The sequence below is a fragment of the Ahaetulla prasina genome, chromosome 6 (assembly GCF_028640845.1).
Source record: "Ahaetulla prasina isolate Xishuangbanna chromosome 6, ASM2864084v1, whole genome shotgun sequence".
NCBI classification, from domain to species: Eukaryota; Metazoa; Chordata; class Lepidosauria; order Squamata; family Colubridae; genus Ahaetulla; species Ahaetulla prasina.
Genome location: NC_080544.1, coordinates 45,445,419 through 45,458,676, shown reverse-complemented (window position 1 = coordinate 45,458,676; position 13,258 = coordinate 45,445,419). Strand labels below are relative to the sequence as shown.

At 37.3% G+C, this 13,258-nt stretch overlaps 1 protein-coding gene across 1 annotated transcript in view; it reads left to right on the top strand.

Annotated features, from left to right (window-relative positions):
• Positions 1 to 12,460, top strand: part of GPR26 (G protein-coupled receptor 26) — a 34,579-nt gene extending 22,119 nt beyond the window's left edge. Inside the window, exon 3 of the mRNA XM_058188381.1 lies at positions 12,229 to 12,460. Coding sequence (XP_058044364.1) covers positions 12,229 to 12,460 — 232 coding nt within the window. The remainder of the gene's footprint in view (positions 1 to 12,228) is intronic.
• The last annotated feature ends 798 nt before the right edge of the window (positions 12,461 to 13,258 follow it).

Sequence of the window (13,258 nt, the reverse complement as noted above, 5' to 3'; positions counted from 1 at the left end):
AGCAAACAATTTGAGGAAGATGTCATGTCATATATTTCCATTTGTTTATAGACCTGTATTTTATGATGTTCTTATCTAATAAAACAGCATTTGGGCCATATAACCTTGGATATTTTCCTGACACTCTATCATCTTTCTTTGCTCCCTTCAGCTTTTACTAGTGACATCTCTTCTCTGTGCCATGCTTTACAAATATATCACTGTAAAAGAATATTTCAAGTGCTCTGCAGATCGTGATGATTAGTGATAGCCCAGCTTTATCGCTGTGGAACCTCAAACACAATTTATCGCTGCTAAATATATTAAAGAAGTTTAGAAAAATGCCCCTAGTAATAGTAACATAACAGAGAGGGAGTATATGGTCCAAATAGGTCTATATTATAGGTATATAGAATAGAATAGAATAGAATAGAATTTTATTGGCCAAGTGTGATTGGACACACAAGGAATTTGTCTTGGTGCATATGCTCTCAGTGTACATAAAAGAAAAGATACGTTCATCAAGGTACAACATTTACAACACAATTGATGATCAATATATCAATATAAATCATAAGGATTGCCAGCAACAAGTTATAGTCATACAGTCATAAGTGGAAAGAGATTGGTGGTGGGAACTATGAAACGATTAATAGTAGTGCAGATTCAGTAAATAGTCTGACAGTGTTGAGGGAATTATTTGTTTAGCAGAGTGATGGCCTTCGGGAAAAACCTGTTCTTGTGTCTAGTTGTTCTGGTGTGCAGTGCACTATAGCGTCGTTTTGAGGGTAGGAGTTGAAACAGTTTATGTCCAGGATGCGAGGGATCTGCAAATATTTTCACGGCTCTCTTCTTGATTCGTGCAGTATACAGGTCCTCAATGGAAGGCAAGTTGGTAGCAATTATTTTTCTGCAGTTCTAATTATCCTCTGAAGTCTGTGTTTTTCTTGTTGGGTTGCAGAACCGAACCAGACAGTTATAGAGGTGCAAATGACAGACTCAATAATTCCTCTGTAGAACTTGGATCAGCAGCTCCTTGGGCAGTTTGAGCTTACTGAGTTGGCAGAAAGAACATTCTTTGTTGTCCTTTTTAATGATGTTTTGATGTTAGCTGTCCATTTGAGATCTTGCGATATGATAGAACCCAGAAATTTGAAGGTTTCTACTGTTGATACTGTGTTGTCAAGTATTGTGAGAGGTGGAAGTATGGAAGGGTTTTTCCTAAAATCTACCACCATTTCTACGGTTTTGAGTGTGTTCAGTTCCAGATTGTTTTGGTTGCACCACAAGGCTAGTCGTTCGACCTCTCGTCTATATGTGGATTCGTCATTGTCTCGAATGAGACCAATCACTGTTGTGTCATCTGCGAACTTCAGTAGCTTAACAAATGGATCATTGGAGATGCAGTCATTGGTATACAGAGAGAAGAGAAGTGGGGAGAGCACACAGCCTTGGGGGGCCCCTGTGCTAATTGTACAGGTATTTGATGTGATCTTGCTTAGCTTCACCTGCTACTTCCTGTTTGTTAGGAAGATATGATCTTTGCTTAGTGACCACAGTTGGTACTGACAACTATGTCACTAAGCTTGATGGTCACTAAATGGAAAATCACATGACTGTGACAGACTTATGACCTAACTTCCTATTTGGTCACTAAACAAGTCACCATAGTTAATCAAATCATGTGTCTGTGACTTGTTATTTTACTTCTGCATTCTCCATTAAGTCTGCTTATCACAAGTTGGTTGAAAACACACAAATGGCAACTATGTGATTTCAGGATGCTTCAAAGTTTGTAAATGTATCGATTGGTTGCGAAGTTATTTTTTTATAGTGTTGTAACTTTAAACAATCACTAGATCAGGCAATCTGTAAGCAAGGACTGCTGGTGATGGAATTATTAATGTATAAGAGTGTATAGTTTAACTAACACAAGATCGCAAAAATCTCAGTTCTACCACGATTGTCAAAACAGTTCAATGTTACTGCAAAATAGAGACTGAGGGGAAAACTGTATTCAAAGACATAACTTATAATTGTTCGAGTAGAACTAAATTATTGAAATGTTGATTGCGGTACTTCAGAAAAAGCATAAGAAGGAAAAAATCTGAAAGATTATGTTAGCTTTTATGAACATTTGGAATGTGTAGATTTATTTTTAACAGAACAGTTGATGGAAAAAATGAGAAGATCTTGGCACACATATGAAACTTAAAGCAATATGCGTACTGATGTTAGTTTCCTGGTGCTAATATTTCATGTACATATGGGAGTTTATCAAATACAGTTCTTATCTTCTGCTTCTATATTTTAACTCACACATCAGAATGTTTATCTGATACATGTAGCAGCCCTTATCCAGCTACAAGTGTTCTTAGAATAAATTATTTATCCAGCCTTGCTATCTCCATATTGATAGATTTCAAATATTTTTAGTGTCAAAAATGTTCAGATATAAAAGTCTGTGGTTATTATACCTATTGAGAATTCTGAATGTTGTATTATAGATACATTTGGAGATCACGTAGGCTGATTAAAAGATATTAATTCAAACTCCAAATTTGAAAAGAAAACAGCTTTTGCCCTGATAGATAATCAGTGGCCCCCAACCTTTTGGGCACCAGGAACCATTTCCATGGAAAAATTTTTTTATGTGGACTGAAGGGGTCATGGTTTTGCATGCTGCCTGCATCCCGTGGATGGGGTTTGCTTGTTTGCACAGTGTCATGTCATGGCCCAGGTGCTTGCATGCCACAATGCAATGCCGGACCATGGACCAGAGGTTGGAGATCCCTGCATTACATCATCCAGATTTATCTGAGACATTATATTAAAATAATTCCTCTTACCATCCCCAATCAACTCCAGAGACTAACAGTGATGTAACATTGCTTAGACCTTGGCAGTTGTGCTGTGAAGCCCCAGTACTTTGCCTTAAAAATATTTCATATTTGCATGAAATTAAAGGACTTACTAGACCCATGATGCTGAACCTATGGCATGCAAGCCGGTTGATTTTCGGACCTTCTGGGCCCACCAGAAGTAGGGAAACAGGCTGTTTCCTGCCTCTGGAGGGCCGGGGGGTGGAGGGTGTGGAAGGTCTGTTTTTTGCTCTAGAGATACTTTGGAGCCCAGGGAGGGTGAAAATGGTCTCCCCTCCCCCCGTAGGCCCTCTCGAGGCTGGAAATGGCCCTCTTGCCAACTTCCAGTGGGAAGGGAAGATCTGTTTTTTCTCTCCCCAGGCTCCTAGAGAGGTTCTGGAGCCTGGAAAAAGCAAAAAACGGGCCTACCAAGCCTACCATGTCATCACGTGCCAAAAGTGGGGAAGTCAGGGGGAGCACATGCACATGCACAGGGGCGGGGTGCATATAATTATGGGTGTGGGCACATGCACACATGATATCTCCCTCCACGCTCCTCCCACTTTTGACACCTGATGGCAAAATGGTTAGCTATCACTGTACTAGGTGATTTAAGAATAGCATGTTGGAAATAGCTAGCTGGTTTTCTCTTTTTTCCATCAATATAAGATTAATTTGTCCTACTATTAGATCACTGCTTGGAGAAAACAATGTGTTGAGACAGAGCAATACATTGGGGAGAAGAAAGATAATGGATTAGTGTTACAAAGTATTGGAATGAGAAATAGCTTCTTTTAGATTCTTCTCTGGAGAGTAGCTATATAATCAGATTTTTCATTTATATGGTGACTGGCTCAAAAGACATAATAATGCGGAATGACTATTTTTCATTGTACCACTTGATTTTTTTTTTGTTTGCTAATTTGATTGTAAAATATTCTTCCATTACAGCTTGGATTCATGCCCATAGTGGTTAGTTTGGGGCATCAGGTAAAGATAAATAGATGACCCATGAGTTGATAAATTAGATTAGGATGGATGGATGGATATACCATTATGTAGCTGGGCTTATATGACAAAGTAAGATGGTTAAGAACAGCTCTGAAAGACAAAAATATATTCTGCTGGATCATTATAAAGTGTGTTTATAAAGTATAGATAGATGGCAGAGAGAGAGAAAGAGAAAGAGAGAGATAATAGAGATCAACAGATATAGATAGATAGATACTGGTAGATGATAGATAGATACAGTGGTGGATTAAGGCTCAGTGGTGCCCTAAACACTGACAAATCTTGGTGCCCTCCTCCTTTCACTGAAGAACCAATCTTCATTGGGGTTTTTTTTCTTTCTCAATTTTGTGGTGCCCCCTTTGGGCCTGTGCCCTAAGCACATGCTTAGTTTGCTTAATGGTTAATACACCACTGGATGGATGGATGGATGGATGGATGGATGGATGGATGGATAGATAGATAGATAGATAGATAGATAGATGACAGACAGATAAAGATAGAAGGTAGATGATAGATGATAATAGATTCTGATAGATATTTATTTATTTATTTATTTATTTATTTATTTATTTATTTATTTATTTATTAAATTTTTATACCGCCCTTCTCCCGAAGGACTTAGGGCGGTGTACAGCCAAAGATAAAACACAATACATATACAATTAAAACCTAGCAAATTACAAAAGGCTGATAATTAAAAGTTTAAATTTAAAATTATAAAAGATTTTAAAAAACCCAATAAAAACCCCAGTTTAAAATTAAAACTATTAAAACCATTATGCCAGTCCCGCTTGAATAAATAAATATGTTTTTAGCTCACGACGGAAGGTCCGAAGGTCAGGCACTTGACGTAGGCCAGGGGGAAGTTCATTCCAGAGTGTCGATGCTCCAACAGAGAAGGCCCTACTCCTGGGGACCGCCAGCCGACACTGTTTGGCGGATGGCACCCTGAGGAGACCTTCTCTGTGAGAGCGTACGGGTCGGTGGGAGGCATAGGGTAACAGCAGGCGGTCTCGTAAGTACCCGGGTCCTAAGCCATGGAGTGCTTTAAAGGTGGTAACCAGAATCTTGAAGCGCACCCGAAAGACCACAGGAAGCCAGTGCAGACTATGCAGCAGTGATGTTACATGGGAGCCGCGAGCGGCTCCCGTTACTACTCGCGCAGCCGCATTCTGGACTAACTGTAGCCTCCTAGATAGATAGATAGATAGACAGACAGATAGATAGATAGATAATAGATTCTAAATGTCAAATATAATTTAATACTGTCTAAAATAAATAGCTATGCATATCCAATGAATACATATATAAATCCATCCATGAATTAGTGTTTTGCAGTCAAGCAAAATGCTTGATTTTTGTGATTTCTATGTAACAACTGAATAAGTATAAGGCAGCTTTCTGTTCTTATAATTAAGAACCACTTAAGACTCAGATGAGAATCTGAAACCAAAAAGCAGCTGCTTTAAACCAGTGGTCTGCTTGTGCCCCAAATATGTTCTGAAACTCTTCTAAATCAGCCGTAGCCAAAAGTGTCTTGCAGGGGTTGACTATTACCTATTTTAATTAGTAACTAACATTTGTTGTTTCATGCTTAGTTCTTTTCTGTAGGCATGTAACTTGTAATAGGCTAATACTTGAATCAACCTATTATCTGATAGTACTGATCAGTTACTGTACTTAGTGTGCTTAACTTTATCAAATATAATTAAATTTAAATAACATTTAGGCTACTAGTATTGGGAGATGGTTCACCGCAACTATTTTTCTGAGGGAGAATTAGTTTAATTCTTCTAAATATATGTCTCTGTTTTATCTTATTGATGTAGTGTTGATGTGCCATTACATTACTATCAATTCTTAGTAGCAACATAGATTTTCTACAAGATTTACTATATGTTTACTGTACATTTTTTAAAAAAATTGATTTGTATTCTTTTAATCCTAATTATGCATTGGGAAGTTGCACGCCATCCAGAATTTCCTGACTGGAGCGATCTCCAATTTCTGAAAATATATAAACAAACAAATTTATTTATACAATATTCATTCATTTGAGTGTCTGTTAATACCATATTGCAATATTTTGCTAGTCTTATTTTTGTCTTCTGTTTTATGTTGTATCCAATGGATGGAGAATATAACAGATATATGCTGACTGTTTAAATGTTTTTTTAGAAGGCGAGATTGATAGCAATTGATCTGACAGTAAGTACAAGCACTCCTTTCTATAAAGAGACCAAGATACCTAATGCTGGTTGTAAAAACATAAATATAATGCAAAAGTATTAGAAATAACTATCTAATGTAAAATTAGAAAGGACACAATAGAATGTATGCTGAGGAAAGATAGCAATCAATAGTCTTTTTTAAAAACAACCTATGGACCTTTTTGGTGTTCAAAAGCCACTAGATATATGTTACTAGTGGTACTAATAGTACTAATAGTAGTAAAGGGAGAAGGGAGAAGGGAGAAGGGAGAAGAAGAAGAAGAAGAAGAAGAAGAAGAAGAAGAAGAAGAAGAAGAAGAAGAAGAAGAAGAGGAGGAGGAGGAGGAGGAGGAGGAGGAGGAGGAGGAGGAGGAGGAGGAGGAGGAGGAGGAGGAGGAGGAGGAGGAGGAGGAGGAGGAGGAGGAGGAGAGTACATTTGAATGATCTTATTTTGGAATGCACAGCAGAACTGACAGATTAGAATTGATGTTTCTTAAGGATAAAAACGATGTAGCACTGTCATAGAGAAAATCAACAGCAACATCAAGCATGTGTCAAGTTTACATAGCAGCAGAGCTTCTACAGATGCTTCTCTTTCCTTTCTTGGAGATGATTCCTAATTATTGCTCCTCTCTAAATAAGATAAACATGGCCAAAGGTGGAACAGATCTACCACTCTGTCTTCTTCTGATGCTCAAACAAAGAAAAAAAAAAGACATGGACCCACTTAGAAGACCACTGAGAATATTTTCTTCAATATTGCCCCACACCAGTATCTAGTACTTAACAATGTAGCAAAAAGAAGAAAAAAAGCAGGATTTATTAGGGCATCTTTTTCATAGCATAGAAATCAATGGCTAATTTATCCAAAATTGCTTAGTAGTTTAAACACTCAGCAAACAAAAAAGCAGATTATGGTTTCAAAAAATCATTAGAAAAACAATTGGAAAAATAATTGGATCAAGTATTGCAAAAAAATTTTTTTATAGTTTTTTAATGTCATAGTGGTAAACATTGATTTGTTCTTTTAAAGACTCAACAAGAAGGATATAATGAAGCTTGAGTCTTTCATTGATTTAAACAATATATTCTACAAATTCATGTGGTATAGACTTTTTTGTACCAGTTCTATGAATATATTAATATTTATATGATAAATGAGAGTATGATTAATACAGTTACAGTTTGGACTAGTGATTAGGCACTGGGCTAGAAACAGGAAACTGGTCTAATCCCACTTTAGACATGAAAGCAGGCTAGGTGACCTTGGGCCAGTCACACTCTCTCAGCCCAATTCAGCTTACAGGGTGGTTGTTATGGGGAAAATAAGAGGAAGAAGAAGTATTAAGTATGTTTTCTGCCTTTAGTTATTTATGAAAATAATAAAGAAGGGAGATGATAGACAGACAGGCAGACAGACAGACAGACAGACAGACAAGATAGATAGATAGATAGACAGACAGACAGACAGACAGACAGACAGACAGATAGAGCTAGATGACAGATAGATAGATTCATTGATTGATTGATAGGTAGATGATAGATGGATGGATGGATGGATGGTTGGAAGGATGAAATAAAAAGAGAGAGAGGGAGGGAGGGAGGGAGGGAGGGAGGGAGGGAGGGAGACCACCAGATTGTCTCTCTATATAACTAATTATGGTTACTAGTTTCTAAATTTGCTAAAATACTTTCTCTTTTTTAGAAATCAAGAATGTGAAGGAATTAAGCTTTTCTCTGGCTCTGATGAATTCCAGATGCAAAGATTTTTTTGAAAATACTGAAACCAGTCAAATTTGTAATCCCATGCCTGGATCAAGAAATGATCTAGACCAGTGTATCTCAACTTTGAAAACTTTAAGAATTCCTAGAATGCTTGGATTCAACTCCCAGCATTCTGGAAAGTTGAAGTCCACACATCTTAAAATTGCTAAAGTTGAGACACTCTGATCTAGACTTGGAAAGGCGCAATCACAAAATGATAATAGCTACTGCCTATAATTTATCTCTTAGAATAATGGCATAAAGTTATCTTTTGCGGTCTTCTTGATGTAGTTAAAATAGTCTTTTATTACTCCTACCCAAAAAAGGAGGAGGGAGTTACATCCAATCTTTTAAAGTTCAAGTCATAATTGCATCTAAAACACTTGCTTGATTTCCTAACAGAAAAAATTGCCAAGCTGTGTAAAGGTCATAATTCATTATTTTCAATATGCATTGAAAGATTTATTTCAGTGTGCATGGAACGAATCCCAGTGGCTCATATCTATTTTTTCAAAGCTACATATAGATTGACAACTTAAAGATCAATCAATTGACATTAGTGTATGAGTTATATTTTTCCTATAGTGAACTACTTTAGCTTTTACTCTAAATTCTCTTGTTTCTTCTCTTTGACAACAATACTGTAAAGCCTTCAGAATACTGGGAAATCCAAAATGGTACATTTAAATATTTTTAATGGAGATCTTACAGATAAGAGTTGGACTTACTACATATGATAGAAAATCCTAAAACTGACAGTTTGACAGAAATTAATTATAAGAAAGTAGAACTAATTGCTCACTTGAAAGTAATATATGCTACAGCTTTCCAGTGCTAGCATTATATTGTACTACTCATAAATATTCTTGGTGTATTGGTTCATTATAATTTACTTCTGCTGATGCAATTGTGAGCATATTCTTGACTGCACAGGTAAAGTTATCTATGAAGGTAAATTTCCAAAAGACTTAATGAGCTCCTACACACCCACCCAAAGGTGCTTTTTCAAGAGGCAACTGGACTTTCTGGTTTTTCTTTGTAGATTTTTCACTTCTCATCCAAGAAACTCCTTCAGCCCTGGCTAGATGGTAGGGAATGGAAGGATTTATACTTCTTGCAGATAGCTGGTCATTTGCATTCTTTTAGAGAGTTGCTGAGGCTACCTGCAGATTTATCTGTGTCATCAGGGTCATTTGCCTCTGGCAAATGGGTGCAGAGCCTTTTTGGAACTGTTGAAAGGACTGTGTTGTAGACTGGAGATAGATGATGTTGCATCCCTCCCTCTCTGTCGAGAGAGAGCTCTTCAGTTTTGCCATAGATGGCCTTTTTGATCCCTCTTTCAAACTAGGGGTTCTCTCTGTCCAAAATGTGGACTTTGCTGTCTTCAAAAGAGTGGCCTTTGTCTTTTAAATGCAGAGTGATAAAGGCCATACAGATAAACCTCCAGGTGGCTTCAATGACTCTCTAAAAGAATACAAATGACCAGCTGTCTGAAAGAGCTATAAATCCTTTCCCACCTTCCAGTCAGACCTGAAGAAGCTTCTTGGATGAAGAATGAAACATTTTCAAAGAAAAACCAGAAAGTCCAGTTGCCTCTTGAAAAAGCATGACCTGGATGACTGAGAATCTCCTTAGACATACACAGAATAAGGGGAGAGAAACAGAGAGACACAGAACAATGCACTTTATTTTGGTACTTGAGATGGGAAAAAAGTATGTTGATCTCGGGTGTGAGGCCAGTAGAGTATGATCTTCAGGTAAGGCAGTGGTGGGCTCCTACCGGTTTGGACTGGTTCAGGTGAACCGCTAGTTCCAATGATCAGCTGGCCTTGCCCACTTGCCCCTGCTTTATCCTGTCCTATATTTTCTTCTTTCTGGCTCAGCTGATTCACACAGCACAGCTAATTTCCACGCCTCCGCTGTTCTACTTACTGGGGCTGCCTTAGAAGATAACCAGCAGAGCAACAAATTGGTGTATCTTGAACACTGCACGCAAGCATGATAGGTGTGCGTGCACACGCATCCCGTAGGCAAGTCCGAAGCGTGCGCTCACAGAACTGGTTGTTAAACTGGTTGCAGCCCATCACTGACTTAAGGGCAACAGATTTCTGTTCCTGCTAATAGTATCATTCAATTTTGATTACAGAGTGCAGTGGGAGTGAGGCATGGGAGCTTGAGAACTTTTCCTCTTTCAAAAACCAGACTCCCCAACTCATAAATTTACTGTGCACATTAAACCAGAAAGTGCATTTGTGAACATCAACCAAAAAAGAGGAAATAATGAGGTTCCATCTGGATGGAAACTCATACCAAATGCCTAAATGGAGTAGGGAGGAATTTGCTTACCATTCCCAGCATACTTTCTTCCACTAGCTCCTTGTATTTTTTTCCTGCATTTCCTCTTAGGATTAAGCTAGAGACAATGTCTTCAGTTCAGCTAGAGGAGAAAGAGAAGGAGAGAGCTCATATTAAAATTTAAATGAAAGGTCGCTAGGAGATCAATATTTTTCTTCCTGCCCCTCTCAAAAGGGAACAGTTGTTTAACAAGTTTATGTTCATTCTGTTAGCCAAAACAGTGCTCTGTGGGTAGGAGAGGCACAGATCATTGACCTTCCACAGATTTTGTCTGTGTGCAACATGGAATGTTTGCATAGAATGTTTGCATTTTGTGATGAAATATACCAGTTTCATATTAGATCCACTTGGCTTGGCTTCAACCTGCCTCATGAATGGTCCAGTAGCAAGATGGATGCTATGTTGATGCAGACATATCCTTAGCACATGGTATAGTCTGTGAGTAAGGCAAAAAAAGATTTTGGTGAACTCAGGGTCCTGTTTGATCTCTCTTCCCCTCACATCCATTTTCATTCGAAATTATACTCAGGAAATGCACCAGGACAGTACAGTACCTAAAAGGTATATATATTAAAGAATTTATGCTGGAAAACATTTGGCCAAATCTAACAAAATTTAGCATTTATTAGTACAGATAATATGCAGCATTGTGCGCATTCGTCATTGCTAATTGAAATTGTGCAAATAATCTGTCCACAACTGGAGAATTCAACATATTTTCTGATCAGTATAATTTCCCACAGAAGATTCTGTGGGACTTATAGTAGAAACGCAGAAGATTCTTGTTATTTCAAGGAGTTTAGTGACATAGTTTTGATTTCTGCTTCATATTAAGAAAAGTCTAGAAGTTTAGACCTAATTCTGAGTTAACTAGCTTGTTTTTCATTCTTCTTTACTGAATAACGGAGTCAGGAATCAGGGATCTTCTCATTGCTACAAAGCTTTTCTTACTAAAAAAAAAAGGTCTCAGACTTTCAACTCCCATTCCAGAATCATGTGCAAATCAATCAAGGTCAGGTCTTGCAACCTCATGAACATAACAGGGCCATGGGATCATGGTGCCAGGTTTTAATAAAAATCTTGGGTTGTTTGTGCAGAGCTTCTGCAAAGAACCTAGGAGAGGTACTGTAGAAAGTGGCTACCCTTGGGGTATCTCTGCTGTTTTTATTAAGGAGCTCCTGGCAGCTTGTAAGAGATATGGGTATTATATTGCTTGGTATGTATGCTTTTTATGCTATGCTTTTAAACCTGTTTGCTTAAGATAATAATAAAGCTTAAAATTCTGGAATATTACTGGAATAATTAATTGATCATTCATTGATCACTGCCCTAACCTCCTATACACACACACACACACACACTCCCTGCACAATCTTTAACAAGCCTTTATTTCTCTACTATAATTCTATCCGCAGTGTAGATATTCTACAATCGGTCTGATGGTCACCACAAAAAAAATCACCTTGGGTTTTTTTGTCTTGATTTATGCTGAGAAATCTATGTTTATGTTTGTCTATTGTCCTCAGACCTCATCATTTATTCAATGAAAAAAAAAGAGGTACTTGTGGCCTTTTCATTCTCTTGCTGATCACCCAGTTAGCACTAAGAAGGTTACAGTAGGGAGATATAGCCTGCTTCTTTGCCCAACAATGTTGACAAAAAAAAAAAAATTATGGCTATTAAAAAATGTCGGTTGGGAAAAAAAGTCTGCAATCAAACCAGTTCTCTGCAGATCAGTTGAAACTGTCTCCACTAATTGCGTAAATTCAATGGATTTAATATAGTTTCAAGAATGAGGTACCCACCTCATTTTGATATAAAACATGTGGTGTATTTCTTAGAGATGTATGCATATTGCTGGAGAACACGCATAAACCAAGTTTTATTTATTTCCAGTAATAGTTTCTTTCTTTGTTATGCATATTAATTTCCCAGAGATTATAAATTTGGCAAAGATTGAATATTGAATGATATTTTAATATAGATCATTCAAACGCTTGATGTTTATATGGCACTAATTTTTCTTTCTCTCTGTTTTTTTTTGGCAGATTAGTAGAATTGTCATCAATAGTTCCCATCAATGCTCACTGGGGAGTTATTTCCAAGTGTCTGGCCTATAGTAAAGCTGTTTCAGATCCTTTTGTGTATTCTTTGTTACGACACCAGTACAAGAAAACATGGAAAGACATAATAAATAAGATGCTGAAAAGAGGCTCAATAAATTCATCAGGTCTCACAAGTGAATCACAAAGTCGAAATTTTTTGCAAGGGAACGAATGAAGAAGCAAGAACTATTTTGGAAATGTAGCATAATGCTGATGGACAAAAGCTGAGGAATGATAGGTGGGCATCTCTGGGATCATCAGCTGACAATGTTTTGGAAAGCCTGCCTGTTAAGTGTTCAGCAATTTAGGTAATTAATTTTAAATCAAAGTTGGATGCCTTTTAATTCTGATATACAATATAGCCTATTCAGATCTCCTTCAGCTTCATGAAGTATGTCCATCCATATCCACAAAGACATAATCTTGTCTTTATTTAAACATGGATTTGGTATGGATTATAGTAAAGGATGGTGCTTACGTACCTACCATCCCTTTGAAGCATCAAAACACTGGACAACCTTGTGACACTTTTGATATATGACAGCAAATTGACACCTGCTAAAATGTGATTACATAAACTACATGATCTATTCAATACAGACATAACTATTCTTCCTAAGATATGGCCATATGAGGTCATACTTAATTGCACATAAACCTGTTGGGTGAGAATTAGGGTATCTCATCTATAAATTCTTAGTTTGAGGTATTGCTTTCGTTATGTGCAAATACAAGAAAGGTATTATTATTGGACCAGGACTCTGTTCATATCTTTAAAGTGATGCTCATGCCCCTTACACACTAAAACATTTTCACATATCAAAATGGGATATTATGCAGATTTCAAGTATTAACTACACTGCTTCACTATTTTCAGTCAAAGCTATAGAAGCTTTCATGGCCCACCATCTCAGTGGTTGAGAACCACCACCATTATATGAGATAATATATTCTGCAATCTGCATGTGTCTAT